The sequence below is a fragment of the Rhinolophus sinicus genome, chromosome 16 (assembly GCF_057876585.1).
Source record: "Rhinolophus sinicus isolate RSI-liver-muscle chromosome 16, RSI-T2T, whole genome shotgun sequence".
Classification (NCBI taxonomy): domain Eukaryota; kingdom Metazoa; phylum Chordata; class Mammalia; order Chiroptera; family Rhinolophidae; genus Rhinolophus; species Rhinolophus sinicus.
This window is the reverse complement of record NC_142516.1, coordinates 83,531,264-83,552,400: the sequence shown is the minus strand read 5'-3', so window position 1 is coordinate 83,552,400 and position 21,137 is coordinate 83,531,264. Positions and strand designations below refer to the sequence as shown.

Below are 21,137 nucleotides of genomic sequence, written 5' to 3'. Positions count from 1 at the left end.
CGGCACACCTGCTGTGCCAGGTGAGGTGGTGAACCTGTGCCTCTTCTCGGGGACACAGGGGGCCCTCCGCGGCCAGCAGCCTCGCGGGGAAGTCCAAAGAGTCTCGGGGGCGAGGAGTGCCGCCGGGAGTGGGAGTCTGAGGGATGCTGTAGGCCGGCGCGGCTGTGGCGCCAGTACCTGGGCTTGTGCCTCCGCCTGAAAGCCGGCCCGCAGGTGGCCGCGCGCGCCCGAGGCCAGGTGGGCGTGCCAGGCCCCGCCCCGCCGCGCCGGCCAGGGGCGGGCAGCAGACGCCCCGCCCTCCTAGCGCGCCGGGTCCGAGAATGTGCGGAGAGCCGCTGCGCTGAGCCGGAGCAGCACGCGGGAGCCGGGCCTTGCAGCAGGCAGTTCCAGGGAGCCGCGCCGCGACCCGACCGTGAGAGCGACCGGGCCGGGAGCGCGGCCTCGCCCTCTTCGCCCGCCGGGCTGCGGGCATGGACCGCGCCCGCTGGCCCTGTGAGTGCTGAGCCCCCCGCCCGCCGCCTTTGTGTGCGTGCCGCGCCGCCGCAGCCCCATCCCGGCGCGCCTCTACTGGGCCCCGGGCCGCGTCCTTTGTGGAGCCGCCGCCTGGCCCGTGTCTCGCTGTAGCGCAACCTCCCTATCTGCAGCCTCACCTGGGGCCCCCAGGGAGAGCCCAGCAGGCCCCCTCCCCCCAACCCGGGACTCGGGGTCACGTCTGCAGCCCCCTCCCGTGGGACAGCGCAGCTGGCCCCTCCGGCGGCCGGCCGGGCGGGCAGGGTGGGTCGGGCGCGGGCCTCACGGCGGCGCTGTCTCATCCCATCGCTTGGGCAGGTGCGGCGGGGCCGGCACTCACGCGGGCCTGTGTGTCCTTGCCCGCAGAGATGGACGGCGATGGCGGCCGCCTAGACGCCCCCGGCGCGCTGATGGAGGCCGGGAGCGGCGCGGAGCCCGCGGGCATGGCGGAGCCGGCGGCGGTGCCGCGGGCGCGGGCTGCGCGGCCCGGGCCGCAGCGCTTCCTGCGGCGCAGCGTCGTGGAGTCGGACCAGGAGGAGCCGCCGGGCCTGGAGGCGACCGAGGCGCCGGGCGCGCAGCCTCCTCAGCCGCTGCAGCGCCGGGTGCTGCTGCTCTGCAAGACGCGCCGCCTCATCGCCGAGCGCGCCCGCGGCCGCCCTGCAGCCCCGGCGCCCGCCGAGCCCGCCACACCGCCCAGCGCCCCTGCCCCAGAGCCTGTGGGTGCGCAGGAACCCTGTCTGGACCCTGCGCCCGCCCCCGACGGCGGCCCTGCAGAGCAGGCGGCTGCAGCAGAGAGGAAGGAGGACGCCGGGGCGCCCGAGGCAAGGCCTGACCCCACGCGCGCTCGCCGGGACGAGCCCGAGGAGGAGGAGGACGATGAGGATGATCTCAAGGCCGTGGCCACCTCCCTGGACGGCCGCTTCCTCAAGTTCGACATCGAGCTGGGCCGCGGCTCCTTCAAGACGGTGTACAAAGGGCTGGACACGGAGACCTGGGTGGAGGTGGCCTGGTGCGAGCTGCAGGTGAGGGGCGCGCTAGCCGCAGGTGGGTGGTGGGCGCGGGCTTCCTGCGTGTTCTTGTTCCTGCGCAGGTCCTGTGTAGCCTTAGACAGCCCTGGGGCGTCCCGGTGTCACCCTCTGTGTGGGTGGCCGGCTGTGCCAGGGGGCAGGGGTGCCCTCTGTGTGGTACAGATTGGGTGGTGGAGGTGAGACCTTCTGGAGTGTGGCATCTAAGTGGCACAGTGTGGCCTAGGCTGGAGAGTGGGCACTTGGAGGGCGTGTCTGTTAGAGCTACTCCTTTTTGACTCCTAATTCTCGGGCTGTACTGATCCAGGCTGTCTGGACCCTAGTGTCTTTGCAGGAGCAGGATGGGCCATGTCCGTCCTGCAGGACCGTGTCCAGATCACCTGGTGGCTTGCGAACTCTGATTTGCTCTTAAGTGAGTGTCCACCCGTGTCTTGCAAGGTGTCACAGGTGCCCCAGTTCAGGGTTCCTGAGGGGCTTCTTTTGACCCAGGGTCTGTGTAAGGTGGGGCCTGGTAGGCCCTGGGCCTGTGGGCAAGGTCTGGAAGTGCTGACTGGCCTCTGGGGCTTTCTAAGCCTCTTCGTTCACAGAATAGATGTGTGAGGTCTTAAAACCATGTCATGCATGGTAGTTTGTTTGTTTGGATGCAAAGGCTCTGGGCATGCATTTTTCATAACCTTGCCCTTACGTTGGCTGTGTCAGCCCCAACCCCGGAAGATTATATAAACCGTAATCCGAGCTGTCCTGGGCGAGCCATGGAAGCTCTGCCTGTCACAGCGGGTATTTACTGTCCCTCCCTGTTTTGGGGGAGGGGGGGCAGCTGTCCAGCATGGGGCTGGCTTCAGGGGTGTAAGCCTACCCCAGAGCCCTGTAAAGTTAGCCAGGCCTTCCAGGCCTGATGCAGGGCCACCCGCCACACTGCAGGCTGCCTGCCTTTTTGGCTCAGAAATGAGATTTGGTTGCTCTGTCTTCCAGGCCCCAGCTGTGGGGGGGGTGGGCAGCGCACTTGTGTGTGTCTGTGTGTGTGTGTGTGTGTGTGTGTGTGTGAGAGAGAGAGAGAGAGAGAGAGCGAGAGAGAGAGAGAAACGGAGAGCGAGCGCTGGGCTAATTTGATGATGCCTGCCTGTCCTCAGCCGTTATCCTGAGACAAAGAAGTCTAGAGGTCACCCCTCCCTGAAACCCCTTGGTTCCGCCATGGAAATGTGGGCATCCCAAGGAGTCCTTCAGGAAGAACTGACAGCCCGTCTCCCTCACAGCCCCACTGAGAGGTGGCCTAGGATCCCTGGGGTGTGCTGAGGATGGCATGGGCGTGAGTGGTCACCACGGCTATGACGATGCAGACGGAAGACGGCAGAGGCCAGGAGGCTTCCTGCTTCTGGAGTGCGGCCGCATGCCTTCCTTTCCCACAGTCTCACTCTTGCCAAGTAACTGGTGTGGCACTCCACGCACCCATGGGTGCTCTGCTGTGGAGTGCATGCCCAGGGGTGACCAGGAGGGGGGCGCTGCACAGGCAGCTCTGGGTGATCAGCAGCAGCCCGGTGATCTGGTTGAGGCACTGCAGGTGCTGTGACCCTTGGAGGAAGAGCTGCTTACTTTCCATTCCCTTTAAGGCAAGGCAAGTGGTTCTGCCTCTGGGTCCGCAAGCAGAGCTCCCAGGGGTGGAGACTGCCTGTCCAGGGGTCTTTCCCTTCATTCTGGGTGGTAGTGGAAAGACCGGAGATGGCTTCCTGTGACCAGGAGTTACTGGGAGCCCCAAGTGGGCAGGGAAACCATCCCTGTCTCTCTCTCAGTAAGAGGGGACTGTTAACGTTTTCCTTGGGCCGGTGTGCAGCATTTGGGGTCTGCTGGGTGGGGCTGAGAGGGACCAGCTTAGGACAGCAGCTGAGAACCTGCTGTGTGTCCAGCCTCTGTTTCTCCCACTTTACTCTTGAGGTCCCCCCCTCCCTGGTCACCCGTGAGGACATATGGCAGAGGGGGATTGCAGTATCATGGGAAGAGGCCCGTGGCGTGGTGTGGCCGTCCACTTAGGATTGGAAATGAGTGTGGAGGATAGGGTGCCAGGGTCGGCCTCTCGGACCACTGCATCGGGCAAGGGGTGGTACACTAACTCTGTGCCTGGGGAGGGGTTCACAGTGTGGAGATGTTCTTCCACCTGGGTGCCCTCTGGATTCCGGGGCAGCAGGGCTCCCACCCAGTTGGAGGCTGCTCACCTGGAGCAATGCCTTCAGTGCAGGGAGCTATGGGATTCCTCCCGCCCTCAGACCCTCTTCCAAAAGGGCCTTGGCCAGCAGCTTTGGAAGGCTGTGAAAAACCGCCCTCTGGAGTCTGTTTCATTCTCCCATTCTTGGGATGCAGTGGGGCGTTGGCATCCGTTGGCCTCCCCCAGAACTAAGACAGCATGACCTGCTCGCTTTTTCTGGGGTTCCCTGCCAAGGGAAGGAAAGGCTGCATTTCTGGACCTTGAGTCTGGCTTGGAGGACGTCAGATCCCCGTGACTTCCAGTTTCCTTCCTATTAGTGTTGAAAGGGCTTTGCAGAGAGAGCAAGATGTGTTCATCTCATAGTGAAGGGCAGCGAGCTATGTCACCTCCTGAATTCTCCAGCCGTCCAGAGATGACACTCATTTTGAGGGAAAGCCATTTTAAAATATTACTTCCCTGTCTCTTTTGTTTTGAATGAATGTTTATTCCTGGCATCAGAAATGTTACAGTAGCAGTGGAGGAGGTGCGAACACACCCAGGACCACTGCTCTTGCTCTGTGCATGTTTTCCATGTACCCATGTCCTTCTTTGCCCAGCTGTATTCCTGCATAGACCCTGTCCTGTCAAACAGTGCTCAGGGAGCTGGGGGCCTGTTGTTGGCTCTGCCTGGGGTGTAAGGCAGATCTGGACCCCTGACGTGTGCCAGGAGGCTCAGGGCACTCGCTCACCTGCTGCCACCTCTGTGCCAGCGTGAGTCCTGAGGAGAGAGCACGTAGCCACCCCGGATCTGGCCAGCATCCGGAAGCCTAGTAGGAGGCGGCCTGTTGGTGTTTCCTGGACCACCTGCTTCTTCCGTGTCTTCCTCGGGAACTTGGAGAGCCTGTTGCAGCACCTGCGCACATGCTGCCCCTTCTGTCTGGCCCCTGCCTTCAGGGAAGATGGGGTCTTAGTCCCTCTGAGCTGCCTCCTCCCACAGAAGGCTGCTGTGAGCTGCTGCTACAGGGCTGGGCACTGCCTCCTGGGGCATCCTACCAACCCATGTTTCCCACGCTGGTGTCTGGGCCCACGCCCAGCATCGGGGTCATTCTGCCTCTTCGCTGTCAGTCCTTAACCCTTTGCCTGAGCGCTTGTAAGGCCCTCACGATACCACGGGCTGAGCCCCACCACTGTGGACAGGCCCGGGGCTCCCGGGTGCTGTCCTGAAGCTGTCCTGCTGTTTCGTGCTGCCTGGAGGTAGCTGGGCTCCTGGGGAGCGGTGATGGCCTGGGCTCCAGGCTGGGGAGGGCTTTGCAGATGTGGGGACCACAGGACCCGATAATTTGTGACCTGCTGGTGTTCCCTTCATGAGGCCACAGAGACACCATGTGTTCCCAACGCACCTGCCCCAGCCAGATGTCTGTGTCCTGTTCACCTGTCTGTGCCCCGAAGTAGATGTGCACATGGAGGCTTGCTGTGCGCGGCCATGCCGATTGCACTGTTCTACTCGCTGTCCTCAGAGGGTGGCCAGTCTGCCTGTGGTCGGTGCAGCCCAGCACCCAGTCCTGTGGCCACGGCTGGTCCACTTGTACCGGCACTGAGCTCACTCAGATGACCTTGCACAGGCCCACCGCCCTTCACAGACAGCCAGGCATATGCCCTGCAGTACTGGGCAGCCTTGGGCCAGGGTGGGAGGTCCCTCCAGTGACCTCATCTGCTTTCTGAGGGGCCCCAGCAGTGGATGTGGGGAGGGGAAGAGGGGCGTGCTGAGGAGATCGTAGCACCTGCAAGTCGGAGCAGGACACTTAGGGCTGCAGTCAGTTTGGCAGGTGGTCCCCTGCTTTTCAATGTTTGCTCATCTTCTAAGACCTTAATTTTGTTGGGAGAGCTGTATTTTGAAATCTGTTGCCAACACTGACTTGTTTTCTCAAGTGACACCACGCGCCATGCCAACCATGGTTCTGGTTTGGTTGGTGAGAAAGGTTGGTGCCAGCTGCCTAGAGGCCTGTGAAGATGACTCTCCTGCTCCCCTGGAAGTGCAGAAATGTGGGTGCCCAACACCCAGACACCCCGCCCCTGCCCCAGGGGACGCCGGCTAGACAGGTGTGGTCAGTGATGGCAGACAAGCAGCCTGAGCTTTGGGTCACCGTCACCGCACGCCGGGCACTTGCGGCTCCTTACCTGTTGGAAGCAGGGCGCTCCCGAGGCCGAGCATGTGCCTTTCTGGGTGTCCTCAGAAGCCCTGATGTGTTGGGTGTGATTCAGGCCCGAATCACCCAGCAACTTGGCCCTAGAGGGAGGACGTCCAGGTCATCTTATTCTCTAGGAGGCCAGTGGGCATCTCCCCCTCTACCCTCCCCTGCCATTTCCAGGTGGTGGCTGGGGGCTTACGCTGAGGTGGGCGAGCTTTCTGGTGGGTTGTTGTGGGCCATAAAGTGATGGTGGCGAGAAAAAGAATTGCTAAGAGAGGAGGAGATGGAGCTCATGTTCCAGAAGGTTCTGGATGCCAGGTCCCATGCTCAGGGCTCAACAGCGCTAGTATGGTTCGTTGGCTCAGCCAGCATTTGTTGAGTGTGTCCTATGGTTTCACCCTGGGGGCACCACAGTGATCAGGACGGACCTCAGAGAGGGGCATTTGGAGAGGCCTGCGGGACGGTGGAGCCCGTTCTGCCGTCATGGGCTGGGGGCTTGCCTGCCACTTTTCTGGCAAAAAGGCTTGGACTAGCAGCCTTCCATGTGGCTGTCAGTGTCTCTCAGTGCCTGTGGCTTGGGCCAGCTTCACGCCAGAGCTGGGCGATTGCCCAAGGTGATGACACGGAGCTCCAGGTCACTGCTTTGATGGAGGAGAACTTGACCTGATCCAGCAGAGGTTTGGGCGGGCTGCCTGCCTGGGTCTCCTTTGCCGTCCGTCCTGGCTGAGTGGCGAGGTGGGCCCTGGTGTCTGTCTGTGCTGGTGGGAACGTGTTCAGGAGCCTTGCAGCCAGGCACACAAACAGCCCAGAAGCAGGGGGCATGCTACATACATTAGACCCCAGCCCCACAGCTTCCCAGAAGGGAGGCCATGAGGAAGGCACCTGCCTTTGTGAGCCTCGGTTTACCGCTTTGTGCCATGGGGATAGTGCTAGCCCACTTTCACAGGGTTATGGAGACTGTTGAGAAGTGTGCCTGGCATTGAGCACTGAGCAGGCATAGTGAAGCCTTTCTCCCCCATGCTTGCTTCCCCTCAAGTGAACATTTTAAGAGGCAGAGGTTGAAGTAGAGAATAAGCTGAACGTGGAGGGGCAGGGAGACCTGCCCTGTGGCAGGAATCAACCCCTGGGTGGTGTGGGGCCTCAGTGCAGGTAGGCCGAACACCCGGCCCTGTCCAGCCGTCTAGCCACAGACAAGGAGAGGGTGTGAACGCAGCAGCTGGAGTCTCAAGAAGCACTTTAGGATCTGCCTCTGGCCACACCCAATCTAGGGGCTGTGTGTGGGCTGGCGAGGCCCCCGGCAAGGACAGTTCAGGACAGAAGCATAGCCCTTCTGAGGGTCTGCTGCAGGTTTTCCTGCTTCAAAGAGTTTTCAAATCTGGTTCTGTTCTCAGGAGGGCTGAATTTTAAGATTACCCAGAATACTTGATTACTTCCTCTAATTATGCCAGCTTTCTTGAAATACATAAAGTTTTTTGGAAAAGAATAAAAGAACAAGACGGTGTGGTGCTGATGAGAGAATAGATAAATAGATCACTGGAATAGAATAGGAAGCCTAGAAACAGACCACATGCATATAGTCAACTGATCTTTGATGAAGGAGTAAAGGCAACACAGTGGAGAAAGATGGTCATTTCAACAAATGGTGCTGGAACAACTGGCTATACACATGCAAATAATGACTCTGGATGCAGACCTTACTCCCTTCGCAAAAATGAACTCATAATGGATCACAGATCGAAATGTAAAATGCAAAACTGTAAAACTCTTAGAAAATAACATAAGAGAAAACCTAGATGACCTTGGATATGGAGATGACCTTTTAGGTACAACACCGAAGGTATGATCCATGAAAGAAAAACTTTATAAGTTGAATTTGATTAAAATGGAAAACGTATGCTTTGCAAAGGCACCAAAGGAGAATGAAGACAAAACAGACTGAGAGAAAATCTTTGTGGAACACACATCTGATAATGAACTATTATCCAGAATATACAAAGAACTCTTAAAACTCAACAAGAAAACAAACTACTTGATTTAAAAATGGGCCAAAGACCTTAACAGTCACCTCATTAAAGAAGATATTCAGGTTGCAAATAAACATATGAAAAGATGCTCTAAATCCTATGTCATCAGGGAATTGCAAATTAAAACAGCAGAGAGATCCCAGTGCACACCTATCAGAATGGTGAAAATTCAAAATACTGACAACACCAAATGCTGACGAGCTGTGGAGTAATAGGAACTCTCCTTCTTTGCTGGTAGAAATGCAAAATGACGCAGCCACTTTGAAAGACAGTTTGGCAGTTTCTTACAAAACAAACCCTTACCATAATCCAGCAGTTGTGTTCCTTGGCATTTACCCAAAGGACTTGGGAACATGTCCACACCAAAACCTGCACACGCATGTTTACAGCGGCTTTACTTACAATCGCCAAAACGTGGCAGCAACCAAGATGTCCTTTGGCAGGTGATGGATAAACAGACTGTGGTCCATCTAGGCAATGAAATATTATTATGTGATTAAAAAAGAGCTATCAAACCATGAAAAGACAGGGATGAATCTTAAATGGATATTACTAAGTTAAAGAAGCCAGTCTGAAAACACCACATACTGTGTGATTCCAACTATATGACATTTTAGAAAAGGTAAAACTATGGAGACAGTGTAAAAAAAAGAAAAAAAAAGAAAAAGTGGTCACCAGGGGTTTGGGGGGCATGGAGTGATGAATAGGAGGGCAGTGAAAATACTTTGTATGATAAAATAATGATGGATACATGTCTTTATACATTAGTGGAAACCCATAGACTGTGCAACACCAAGAATGAGCTTAAGGTCAACTGTGGAATTAAGTTAATAAGAATGTGTCAATATTGGCACGTCAGTTATACAAATGCAGCACATTAATGCAAGATGTTAATAATGGGGGGCTGTGTGTGGGGGGCGGGGAGGGAGACTCTGTGGGAACTCTACTTTTTGCTTAATCTTTCTATAAACCTAAAACTTCTCTATAAAATAGGCCTATTAATTAAAAAACAGCACAACAACTGCATTAAAGAAGTTTGCAGAAATGAAAAAAAAGCGCCCATAATCCAAGTGAATACAATTTATTATTTTTGCATGTTTCCTTGAAGTTTGAAGTTTGTTCACACACATACATCGTTTTTATAGATACAGCTGCAATCACAGGGTGTCACAGCTTTTAAAATCTTTTTGTTTGGTTCTGGAGTGTCTCAACACTGTTGGTTTGTGAGGAGAGGCTGTGGTTTAGGTGTTCATTCCCTTCTTTGTGGGTGTTGCTCTGGTCCTCATGGAGGACTTTTTCAGAAAGTTCTGCTTGGCCATTCCTGGGGGAGCCTAGGGGCTGGACAGAGCCTCCTAGGCCAGAGAGGCTGCCCTGGCTGTGGGCTCCCTGAGTGTGTGCTTCCAGGGGCATCAGAGCTGGATGGGCTCAGGGAAGGTGGTCCCTCTCACGCCCACCTCCGCTCTAGCTGGGCATATGTTCCAGTGTTGAGGAGTGAGGGCTGCACAGTGGCTTCCGAAATTAAAGACGTTGTGCTGTGAGCCCTGCGCAAACTCATGGGCAGAGGAGCTGGTGGAGGTGGGGGCGCTGGGAGAGGGGCCTGGTGCCCTCGAGTCCTGGTGGTTTGCAAAAGGCTGTTCTGGCTGGGCTTCAGGGGCACCCACTTGGCAGGGAGGTCCAGGCCTGGCTGTCAGCTGGCTGTGGGCGGGACGCAGGCAGGGAGGCAGGAAGGAAGCTCTGGCGTGTGAGGTCTGTCTCACACTTCTAGACCCCTGTATGAGCTCAGTGGGTCCTCAGAACCAGCTGAGGGGTTTCAGGACGCTTCACAGATGAAGAGGCTCAGGGAAGCGGAGGGCATATCTGAGCTCACAGCGAGACCCAGCGGGTGGCCTGCCTCAGGCTTCTGGCCTCATGGTCATCTTCTGTGTGCACAGTGTCGCATAGAAAGGTGTGGGGAGCGCTGCTCAGGCAGGTGTCGCTGTTGTGGGACTTCTCAGAGCCTGTAAAACACTAGCTGTGTTGTGACGCTCTCAAAGAGATGGGCGTGGGAGGCACCCCCTCCACGTTTTGTTCTGTTTTCCCCGCTTCTAGTGGGACCAGGAAGGGCTCTGGTGAGGGTGTGTTGGGCTGTGCGTAGAGGTGCAGATTTTCCCATGGCATGTCTTGGCTATGTCGCAAATCCTGTGGGGCTCCCCTCCCATTCGTCACTGGTGCCTTGGAGTTGGCAGTGCTTGGAGCTAGACATGGAAAGTCGGCCTTGCCCTAGGGACTCCCCACTTGTCTGAGGCCAGAAGCTGCAGAGGAAGGACCTATCCTCTCTCCGATGCCCACTCTTCCCCCAGGCCCCAGCTTTCCGGGCTCTGTGTGTGCTTGCTCAAGCGTGGAGGTGCTGGGAACATTCTCAGCTACAAGCTGAGTGTGGCTAAGCAACGCAGACCTTCTGATCACCCCCAGAACTGAAGCCTGCAGATGGCTGCTTCCGGGCCCTAGCGGCTCAGCAGTGTCGGCAGGGCCAGCAGTGCATTCCGTCTCTCTCGTACTCCCCTCAGCCGCGTTGGATTTGTCCCCAGTCTTTATTGCTTCAGAGTGGCAGACAGGCTGCCACAGCACCAGGCATCACAGTCATATTTGAAAGCAGGAAGCAAGTGGGTGGTTATGTGGAGGTTAGTTTTTGGTTTCCACATTTTAATCCATAAAGGAAAGTGTTTACTAGTAATCCTCTTTGGTTTCTGTGGCTAGAATGGGATTGCAAGGGCATCTGGGAAAGGCTTGATGGCATAGACAGGTTATGGTCTCTTCCCTGGGGCTGGGTACAGTGGGTTTTGTTGGTAGGGAGGGTGGCAGGCTGCGGGCGGGGCCACAGCCTGTGTCTGTCTTGGTTACCTCATCCCCCCAAGGTCTTCCTGTGCTCAGGCCCTTCTCTGCCTGGGCTCTGGGTCCCTCCCTGCCCCGCCCCCTCACTTCCCACCTCCATCCCTGTGACCCTGCCTCCGGACCCTCCCCTCTCCCCTTGTGGGAGCCTTGTCCTCAGCCCCCAATCCAGTTTTCATTTCTCCACGAACTTTTTGTTTTGAAAAACTTTGACAGGGAAGTTGGTGTTAGCAGTTGTTAACACTGGGCCCGTCTGCTTTATCGCTGTATCTCTGCTCACATTTTCTTCTGGGCCATTTGCGCCTCACCCTGGTACTGTAGCAGCGTCTCCCTAGGAACTAGGGCGTTTGCCCACGAAGCCACAGCTGTGTCACGCTCACCTCTAACTCGGACACTGTCAGCCATGCATCTGACATAGACTGTGTCTCCCAATTGTGCTCAGCAGTTTCCAGTTTGGATCCAGGACCCAGTCGAGTGTTGCGTTGCATCCGGTTGTTATGTCAGTTTTAATCTAGCACAGTCTCTCCACCATTTTTATTATTATTTTTGAATCTTTTTTGGCTTTGCCTTTTTCTGCTACAGAGACCATGTTCTAGACTTTCTGGCTGTCCTGCAGGAGCTGCGGTTCTGCCAGGTAGGAGCAGACTCAGGTCAGACTGGCCCCCTGCAGGCAGTGCCAGTTGGGATCTCTTGGCTGATGAAGAAGTAGGGACACTGCGAGGGGTTACTCTCCTGCCCCCATGACCTTTGACCTGGGCCTCAGCATCTGGGGATGACCCTGCCGGAGTCATCGGGCTTTCTGGGAAGATGCTGATCAGGTTGGTCCCTCTCTCAGTGCGCAGTTAGTGGCAGAGCCGGGACCTGCCTGGGCCGCTTGGGGGTATGCTGGGAGGCAGCACTGCAGGGTGGTCCTCCCAGGTCGCAGGCCGCCAGCCTCCTGCCCGTGCCACCCTGAGCCCGGAACGGGCGCACGGCCTGTTCTGAGGGAAATCATTGGCGCTGTGCTGGGCCCCTGGCGCTGGCTGCTCGACTACAGAAGGAGCCGTGCAGGGGGTTCGCTGGCAGGTGCTCCCCAACCTCCGGGGGGCTGTCCTCAGACCTCGCTGCCTGTTTGAGGCTCATGTCTACCCCAGCACCCCTGTCATCCCCGCTGTGGATGGTGGGGGGGGGGGCGGGCTGCATACCCCATGTGCCAGTGAGTGGGACCTGTGAGGACCGAGGGGTGCCAGGTGACGGATGGAGAAGCCACCGAATGGGGGACGTTTCCAGCTCCATCAGCTCCTAGGAATGTGGTGGACATGCGAGATGCTGAAACCCGAAAAAGAGAAAACTGCCCCAAATCTCCTTCCTGTGACACAGCAGTTTTCACTTTGGTACGAGCCTGTCTTGTCTCTTTTTTATGTTCTTGCAAAGTCATAATTGTAGCATCCACGTTAACGTGCGGTGATGGTGAGTCACCCAGAGGGCCGGGCCCCCCGCCTCAGCTTTGTCGATAACCCTCCTCAGGGGTGAGTGGTCCCCAGCCTCCTGTCTGCCAGGGGGTGCGTTCAGGGTGGGCTCAGCGCTGACTCTGCCCCTGGAGCTTGGCCCTCTTGCCTCTGGGCTGGGACACGTCGGGGCATCTCCCCTCATGCCATGTGGGCTGTGGCGTTTTAGCCTGGCTGCTGCAAGGGTCCCCTAGAAGGAAGGTGGCTGCCATGCTTGTCTTCAGGGCAGGAAGTCATCTTGCCGAGTTGGCCAGCAACAAACTATTGACACCTGCCCGACAGGTTCTGAGGAATTTATTTAATTAAGAGGTTCAAGCAGGAGAGTGAATTTGGCTTTTTTGGAAGAATCATTGCAGACTTGAGGGGCGGAGGAGAGAGGATGGGGAGCAGGGCGGGGGCAATAGCGGGGCCTCTTTGTGTTGAGGGCCTCTGGGCATGGGTTTCAGGGAAACCCCGCCATCCTGAGCCTTTTTACACAACACCAGTGACTGACCTAAGGGACTCCAGCGTCGCTGGTTATGGGAGAGAGGTGCCCCTTCCACTGCTTCTCTTGTCCTCCCCAGACTATCACGGGCTGACCTGCGCTCCTGTGGTCAGCGGTCAGGGATCCGGCACCTGAGGTCTGCATCTGGACGGCCACAGCCACAGGCAGAGCGGGCTAGTGCTAGAGGACCCTGTGGAACAGTCTAGACGGCTACATGTTCTTGGGCCCTGGGAACGTTCAGCACCCAGCCTGGCCCTGGCCACACCCTGGAGCTGTGACCCATGGGTGAGCCGATGTAGCATTTTGCTTTGGGATGGTTTGCCTGCCTGACATGACGTGGAGGGTCGGCTCGTCACATGCACCATTGGGGGACAAAGGCTGTTCTTGGTGGCTGTCTGTCCTTTGTCAGGCTTCCAGATATTTTCTTAGAGGCATCTGAGCAGGGTGGGTCTTCCCTGTGACAGATGCCCAGACTTGGTGTTTGAGGGTTTTGGGTGAGGACTTGGGATGAGGGTGTGGGGGCTGGACTGTGGCCTTGTGTGGCCACTGAATGGACCCCAACCAGTAGCCACCCCCCATTAGCTGCCATGTGGCGAAGGGACCATTCATGCTGGGAGGGGCCGTCCCCTAGGGAGCAGGCAGGGGCTGTGCTGGTGGGGAAGGTGGCTGGCTCTTGGTGTCTCCGATAGGTGGGCTGGGCAGCTGGCGGTTCTGGTTTGGCCATGGGGTGTTGGAGACCCCATGGAGTACTAGCATGAGTGAACTGGATTCATGCAGAGGCGGCAGAGCCCACTGGGAGGGGTGGGAGGGGCATGGGGTCTGGGGCATTCCAGGCCCTGCTCCACCAGTCTCCTGCCCTCGGTGGGGTGGCGCTAGCTGACTGTGGGTCGGGTTCTCTGCCTGGGGTGCTAGTGGGCAGCAGCTCCTGGGGTGTGGGGCGTCAGGGGTTTGTCTGCTCCTGTCTTGCTCAACTGCTTTTGCAGGTGTGAGGTTAACTTCTGCTGGATGGCATTCCTGGGTACCTGCAGGGCTAGTGTGTGTTTGGGAGCCCTCGGGTGGTCTGCTCGGGCTAGGTACGGGGTGCTGCATGAGGTGAGATGTGTACAGACTGCGTTGCCATTTGTGAGAAGAAGGTGAAAAAGGAGGCCAGCTGGGTGGACCTCAGAGGACTTGAGGGAAAGCGGCCAAACATGTTAAAAGCGGTCAGCTCGAAATAAAATGAAGCAAAAGCGGATGAAAAGAAATAGTAAAGAGCTTTAAAAAAGAAATGGATAGGTGGTGTTTATAACAATAAGACACCGAAGGACAGAGGGGCGCTGTTTGATTGTTGGGAGGTGAAGCTGCTGTGGCCTAGGTCAGTGCCGTGAGCCCCCCGTCAGAGGCAGAGCTCCCCGACCCCCACTGTCACTTTCCGTTCTGGGGATTACTGGCTGCTTGCCATAGAATTTCTCATGTGGGCCTCAGTGAGTGTCCAGTCTTTCCCACTGCCTGAGCTCATCATGACTGGCTTTGGGCCACAGCCTTGGCTGCACCAGTCAGCGTTGGTCCCTTGTCCACATGTGGGCACCTGTAGTCTGTTGGCCATCCACCTGCTGCCCGACACTTGGTGTCACAGGTGGGAGGGGGAGGCTGAGCAGGATGCGGGCATGTGGGGAGCTCTGTCGCCCTGCCTGCCTGCCCTGGCGTGGGTGCATGTGCACTCACGCCCCCGCTCTTGGCTTCCCAGAGGCCTGGGCGTGGAGGCTGTTCATTGTTCCTCTGTCCTTGCAATGCGGCTGTGCAGCGGCAGCCTGCCGGGCTCTGCAGATGACAAGGACCCAGACCCTCACCCCCTTGCTGCCCCGCCTGCCCCTCCAAGGGTCCCAGGAAGCGTGGCATTTGGCTGGCGTTTGGCTCATGTCTGCCTTGCCTGAAATGGTCTGTCAGCCTCTGTAAATATTTGATGAAGGCGACGATAAAACACAAAGGCCTGCTTTGTTCCTGGAGGAGAGCGAGACTGACTCTGGAAGGTTCTGGCTCTCCTGGCTGCTTCCTGGAGCAGTTTATGGATGCGTTTTTGAGGCAGGCCCTTTGTGTCTGTGAGCAGAGCAGGGGCCTGTCACGGCCTGGCAAGGTGGAGCAGAGGCAGCCTTGCCAATCGGAACTTGCTGGGCCAGAGGTCACAGTGGGATCTCACCCTTCAGACTCGACTCAGCACAAACTCTTGGCCCCAGACCCTGGAAGGGGCTCTGAGGGGCCAGGGGTCTAGGGTTTGGCATGGGTGCCTGACAGTACAGCAGAGGGGTCAGCTACCAGCCAGGACTGTCCGCCCTGGTGGCATGGTTGGGCTGCCCCGGGTGCATTGCATGTCCCCGTGGTCTTGCCCCCGTGGCCTGCATGGCAGCACGGCGCCTGAGCCTGTTTCCTGTCCATTGGCTGCTACGTGGACAGGCTCTGTGCAGTGAAGACGCCCCATCAGGCCTTGCTGGCCTGTGTGGGCACGTGCTTGCCTGGGAAGAGGCCTGCCTGCCCTGTGGGTGCTTCCGTGGGAATGACGAGCCCTTTGGGGCAGGCTCGTCCGGGGGAGCTGACGCCTGGAGTCCTGGCAGTAGGGCCAGGGCCATGCCAGGCAGTGAAAGATTTTTCCCTGGACAAGGCAGGAACTGGGGAGGGGCCAATGTTCCATGGCTGATGGCCTTTAAACAAAGGGTTTCTTGTTGTGTTTTCTCTTTAGGGGAAGGAAAATATTGCGGGCGGGGCGGGGTAGGTGCAGTTTGGTGGAGATTGAATCATGAGGGTTTCAAAAGACCTTCGTATCTTGAGTATAATTACTAGTGGCTGTGATGACAGCCTGCGTGGTTTCCTGTGCTGGTCGGGTCCCTTTGCTTTCAGAGCCCTGAGGTGATGCCTGTGCTGGGCGGGGGGAGCTGCTGTCTGCTCAGGTGGTGCTGTTCCGAGCCGTGAGCATGCTTTGTGCACTCCACTAGAGCGCAAAACATGGGCGGGTGTCGTGCGGGAGACCCTGCTCGCTGCGCCATTTGTCGTGCGGAGCGGTCTGCGGGGTCTCTGCTCCCGCTCCCCACACAAGAACGCAGGATATGGTGAGGCCAAAAAGGAACACCCACGGGGCCATAGGTAGGGGAGTCATACCACTATGGTCTCACTGGAGGCTGGGCCCACCGGACGCGCAACCTGCCGTCTGCCTTTCCGCCAACCGACCAACCAACTCTCCTCCACTCTCCTCGACTCTGTTCCTCTGCTCTCTTCCGCTCTCCTCGGCTCCTCGGCAATCCTCGGCTCTCCTCCGTAGCCACAGCAGTTATACCAGCGGCCAATCGGCTAACCGGCCACAGCCGACGGCCAATCAGCTACAGCCAACGGCCATCCACCACCTGAGCCACCACCTTTCCACATGAGGCCGAGAGCCTGTAAACTACTTTCTGGGGCTCTGTCCCTACAGCGGGGATGGCAGTAACGGGGGGTACGGATACAATATGGCCTCCGAGGGGCTCCCTTCCTCACTTACAGAAGGGAAAATCAAAATAAAAGAGATGGTTGGCCCCAGGGGAGGTCAGCAGGGTGCTTGTGGGGCGGCTGTCTTGTGTCCAGGCCCAGGGTCAGTTGGGCGGGCAGCGTGCGAGAGGCTCGGTGATGGAGGGGTCCAAGGCCGCATGCCCCAGACGGACGTGCCAGCTTACGCGCTGGGGGCACTTTGCAGATAAGGGTTTCTTGAGGTCCCTGAGGTGGGAGATGATCCTGGGTTACCCGGTGGGCCCAGTGCCATCACCTGAGTTTCCTGTGCTGGTCTGGTCCCTTTGCTTTCAGAGCCCTGAGGTGATGCCTGTGCTGGGCGGGGGGAGCTGCTGTCTGCTCAGGTGGTGCTGTTCCGAGCCGTGAGCATGCTTTGTAGAGGGGGTAGCAGGGCCCCAGGGAGACGTACTGACAGAAGATACCATGGAACTTGGGGTCCTGTAGAAGCTGGGCCAGGGCGAATTCCCCGCAAATCCCTAGGCGCAGGCTGCTGCTGTAGACCCCACCTTCTTGTGCTGCTTGGGCTTGCTATTGGGAGTCCCAGGGCGCCATCTTGCCTCCCAGTGGACAGAGGACAGCCCCTGGCTGGGAGAGACCACCTAGGGGCCCGGGGCCTCATGGGCGGGGCTTGCTTTCAGCAGGGCTGGAGCCTGGGCGGTGCCCTGGGTGGGTGCCCCTCGGGCAGGGGGCAGGGACAGCTGTCTGGGGTCCGGGTGTCTGGAGTGAGTGCTGCACATGAGGGCTTTACCTGAGGCCATGCTGGGGGTATCTTACTCTCCTGGCCTGTGGGTGGGTACAAGGGACTGTTGTAGGCCTTGGAGGAGGATTTGAAAACGGGATTCAGGGACCAGGTCCTGACGTCTGCGTGTGAGGTACCGGGGATCCGCAGCTCGGGGCTGTGGTCCTCTCCAGGCCTCATGCTGGCCTCCCGGCTCCCTGCTCGCCTCCCTGCTGGGCAGCAGGAGGAAGCGGGGCATAAGATGGCTGCCTGTGAGGAACGGTGTCCCTTGGTCCCCTGGGAGGGGTGGCTTCTGAGGGGAGAGCCTGGAAGAGGCCTGAGTACCTGGTGCAGAACCTCCGGGCAAGGCTGGCCCGGACCGGGGCTGAGGTGCAGGAGGACACATGCCCCGTCCACCCCTCACAGAGCTGCGCATGTGCCAGGACCTCACCTACTGGGGGTGGGGAGGTGGAGGGGGGCTCTCCTTCCCAATGACAGGTAGTCTCTCTTGCCCCTCCCCCACACTGCTGTCTCCTCCCCATCTCTGTCCATCCCTGTCTGTGTCCCCTTTCTCCCCATCTCTGCCTCCCCCCCCCCCCCCCAGTCTGCTTCCTTCCCCAACCTCTGCCACGGTCTCTGATCCCTGTCACCCTGTCTCTGTCCCTTCTCCCCTGACTCTGTCCCTCTCCCTCCATTTCTGGTCTGTACTTCTCTGTCCTTCCTCCCCCATTTCTGCCCCTCTCCCCTACTTGTCCCCCATCTCTGTCCCCACCTCCTGCTGGCTGAAGCCCCGTATCCATAGCAACTATTGCTGCTGTGGAAGCTGGCACCTGCTCCCTCATCCCGTGGGGAGGTATTTTTGGCACTGCGGAGATTTTATTTTATCTTTGGTGTTGCCTTTTACTCTTTGAGTACTACACAGAGGGAGTGGGGAGCAGTGTGCACGGAGGCCTGTGCTTTGCGCCACCTGGGCTGAGGACCGCCCTGTGGGGTCCTGTAGGCACAGGTTCTTCCCCAAGGGGTCCCGTAGCCATGGCCGACCCCGTGGAGTCCTGTAAGCAGGGCAGAGATACTGGCTCCTCTATGCAGCCTGTGGGGCAGTAGATCATGGGGTCACGGGTTGTACTGGGGGTCTGGACAGCAAGACAATCTCATGGTGGGTGAGCCTGGACACCCGGGTGGCCTGACTGAAGCCCCTCAGCGTGAGGCTGAGCCCGTGGTCACAGTAACGGTTCTCCTGCAGCCCGGGCAGTTGCTTTCTGGGCACCAGCTGCAGCCTAGAACCCATGCGGAGCCTTACGTGGTGTTCTGGGGTCGCGCCCGGGGTCTGTCAGCGAGGACACTGACAGAGCCAGGTGGTCCCCCGGCGTCTCGGCCTGGATCTCCTTCTGAGACTTCTCCTGCTTCCCCAAGGCCCATGTGGACAGTATGGTGTCTGGGTCACCTTCTTCCTCTGTCACATGGGGCCCCCCATTTCTTTGGCGGTCAGGGATGCTCCCCTTCCCCCCCCTCCCCCCCACACCAGTCTGGTCCTGGTGGCTGTGAGCACAGACGATCCCAGTGTTTGGCACTCACCCTTACCCAACTTTATCCCTTGCCAGGGGCACCACTGGGATGCCCAGAAGACCCTCACAGGGGCGTGGGAACCATCCTGCTTGCTTGGCAAACTTGGGTGTTGTGGCCGGGGCAGGGTGGATTTCTAGGCATCCTTAGTTGGGACACCAGAGGGTGGCGGCTGCTTGGTGGGGGCTGGGCTGGGTGAATGGGTCGTCCTATGATCCAGCGTGGGGGCTGATGTATGTCTGGCCTGCCCTCAAGTGGGTGTTGAGGATGGGCCACAGTGCGCCTGCCGCCATCTGGGAGGGAGCCAGCCCAGCTCATCATGCCCCCTCTGCTGAGTTTCCCTGGGGGGTGCTGTGAAGGCACCTGGGTGTGCAGCCCCCAGGAGGGTGCTGTGAGCCGCTCCTGACCCTCTGTCTCTTCTGCCTAGTGGGGGTGATGGCAGCTTTTAGGGGACCATGGGGCTGCCACAGTGCCTGCACCTGCCCCAGCCACCCCGATAGGGTCATGTCTGGTGTTTCCAAATCAGGGAGAAGGCCAGCACGTCTGAAGCTTACTGAGGGCCAGAACTTCCCCGCGTTGTTATTTCTGACTTGTCAGCATGGAAATTCTAACCAGGCCAGGAAGTAGAGAGAATGACTAACAAACCTCGTCCCACCCCTGGTTACCATCAGGAGTCTCCTGTGTTTATCTTCCTCTCCAACCCTCAGACTGTAGACCTGGGGGTCCCCTGCCCAGATCTCTGGCCCTGGCCGCTAGCCCCACGGGCAGGAGTCCCAGGTGCCCCAGTTCCTGCGAGGGTTGTGTCTCCCGTCACTCAGCACACAATCGGTTCTCAGTACACATTCGGGGGATGGGGCCTGCCCCTCCTCTTTGCCCCTCAAGGAGATGTTGCCCCCCCCCCGGGAGTGTGGTCAGGGCTTGGCAAGTGTTACGGGTCGGGATTCTGTGTCCGGTTAACGTGTTTGGTACAAACCCCAAAGCTGCTTATAGAACAGACACCAAAGGGGGCACTTGAGGAAAGAGCCACCATGGTCACACCCCCCCGTCCCCCGGGGAGGAAGAGATCCTGGTGGTGACACGACTGCTGCCATGGCTGGCATTGCTTTCTGCTTTTAGTTTAGTGGAGTTCAGCAGATTGCAGAGAACTGGGGACTAGGGAAGGAAGAGAAGGTCCCATGCCCTTCTCCCTAAACACAGCCCTGTTCCCCACTCGTTTGGGTCTCCCCGCCTGCTGCTTTTCGCCCTCACCGGGTTCTAACTGCCCTGAGGACCTCATGACCTTTGTCACTGCCATAGGTCCATCTCAGGATGTCCGCATTTCTTGCCACTATAGCGAACCATTCAGTGAGCAGTTCACACATGGGCTTCCTTGTGGGCGCCCGAGGGGGACAGTCCCGGGCGAGCGCCACAGGACTCGTGAGACAGCTGTGGGCACCTGTCTCTGCTGGCCTCCTGGGCTGTGGCACCTGCTGGAATGAATGACATGTCTTTGCTAGCCTCCCAGGCTGTGGCACCTGCTGGAATGGTGTGTTGTGACAGAAAGTGGAGTTTTTGTGTTGATATGCCACCCTCTTTATATTCTCCTTGAGAAATATATTAAACTCTATTGAATCCCTCCTGTCATGCGTGCCCCTGCCTGTGCCGTGCTCATGTGTGTTCATGTGTGTGCAGATGCACCCACAGGCTGGGGGTCCACGGTGGGGGGTACTGCTGAGGTGGGGCCGCTCCCAGGGCAGGGCTGGGCCAGCGGATGGAACTGACCCTGGGGTGCGCAGCCACTGTGCAGGGACCCTCCCAGGCCTGTGTCTTTGCCGAGGGGCTCAGGGGTGACCATGACCCCAGCGAGGCCCTGAGCACGGCATATCCTGTGTTAGCACTGGCCCTGAGTCAGCACCGGGACCTGGAAGGAGGACCCCATGTCGGTGTGAGACAGCCTCCTGGGCCCGTCTGTGTGGTACCCTGAGTGGGGGTGTCCTGGGCACCCCTTGTGGCCTGGGGGACGGTGCTGGGACTTGCTCAGCACTCGTGCTGTGCAGGTGGGGGTGTCACGGCCCTGACACTTGCATTTGGGGTGACTTGCTGACCGTTTGTGCAGACTCCCTCATGGCAGTGGTGTGCCCTCCTCCCTGCTAAGCGAACTTCCCTCTCCCCTACCAGGCTGCAGTGCTCCTGCTCGTGGATTCGGGGAGGACTGGGTGTGGGGGAGGCAGGGCTTGGTGCTCCCGAGGGGCAAGAAGCTCTGAGAGCTGGTGGTGTGGGTAGGGCAGCCAGGTACCTTCTGCTCTGGGACCAATGCTGGGTCCCTTCCAGGGCGTAACTCTGCTGTGTCCAAGTGGCCCTGCAGAGGGTAAGTGGAGGGTGGGTGCTCTCCACGTGTGCAGGGTCCTGGGTCCCTTCAAGCCTCCTGGCCCTGAATGATGTGTGCTGCAGTCTGACTGACACCCATTCTCCACCTCAGTCCTGCTTCACCTGTGTAGTCATGTTTCTGGGAGCCTGTAGGCCAGGTCATAGGTACACATCCATGGTCAGCTGAGTGGGGGGCAGGTGGGCAGGCCCTACACCTGGGAGGGTCCCCCTGTTTCA

The 21,137-nt window shown here is 58.5% G+C and overlaps 1 protein-coding gene across 13 annotated transcripts in view; it reads left to right on the top strand.

Annotated features, from left to right (window-relative positions):
• The first annotated feature begins 291 nt into the window (after nt 1–291).
• Nucleotides 292–21,137, top strand: part of WNK2 (WNK lysine deficient protein kinase 2) — a 110,346-nt gene continuing 89,500 nt past the window's right edge. For 11 of the 13 annotated variants that reach the window (XM_088793074.1, XM_074330185.2, XM_074330188.2 and 8 more), the window contains exons 1-2: nt 293–492; nt 877–1,532. In XM_088793074.1, the coding sequence (XP_088649200.1) occupies nt 879–1,532 (654 nt within the window). In that variant the 5' untranslated portion in view covers nt 293–492; nt 877–878. Of the gene's footprint in view, nt 493–876; nt 1,533–21,137 lie in introns of all 13 variants that reach the window. The other 2 variants (XM_088793073.1, XM_074330184.2) reach the window with 2 other exon arrangements.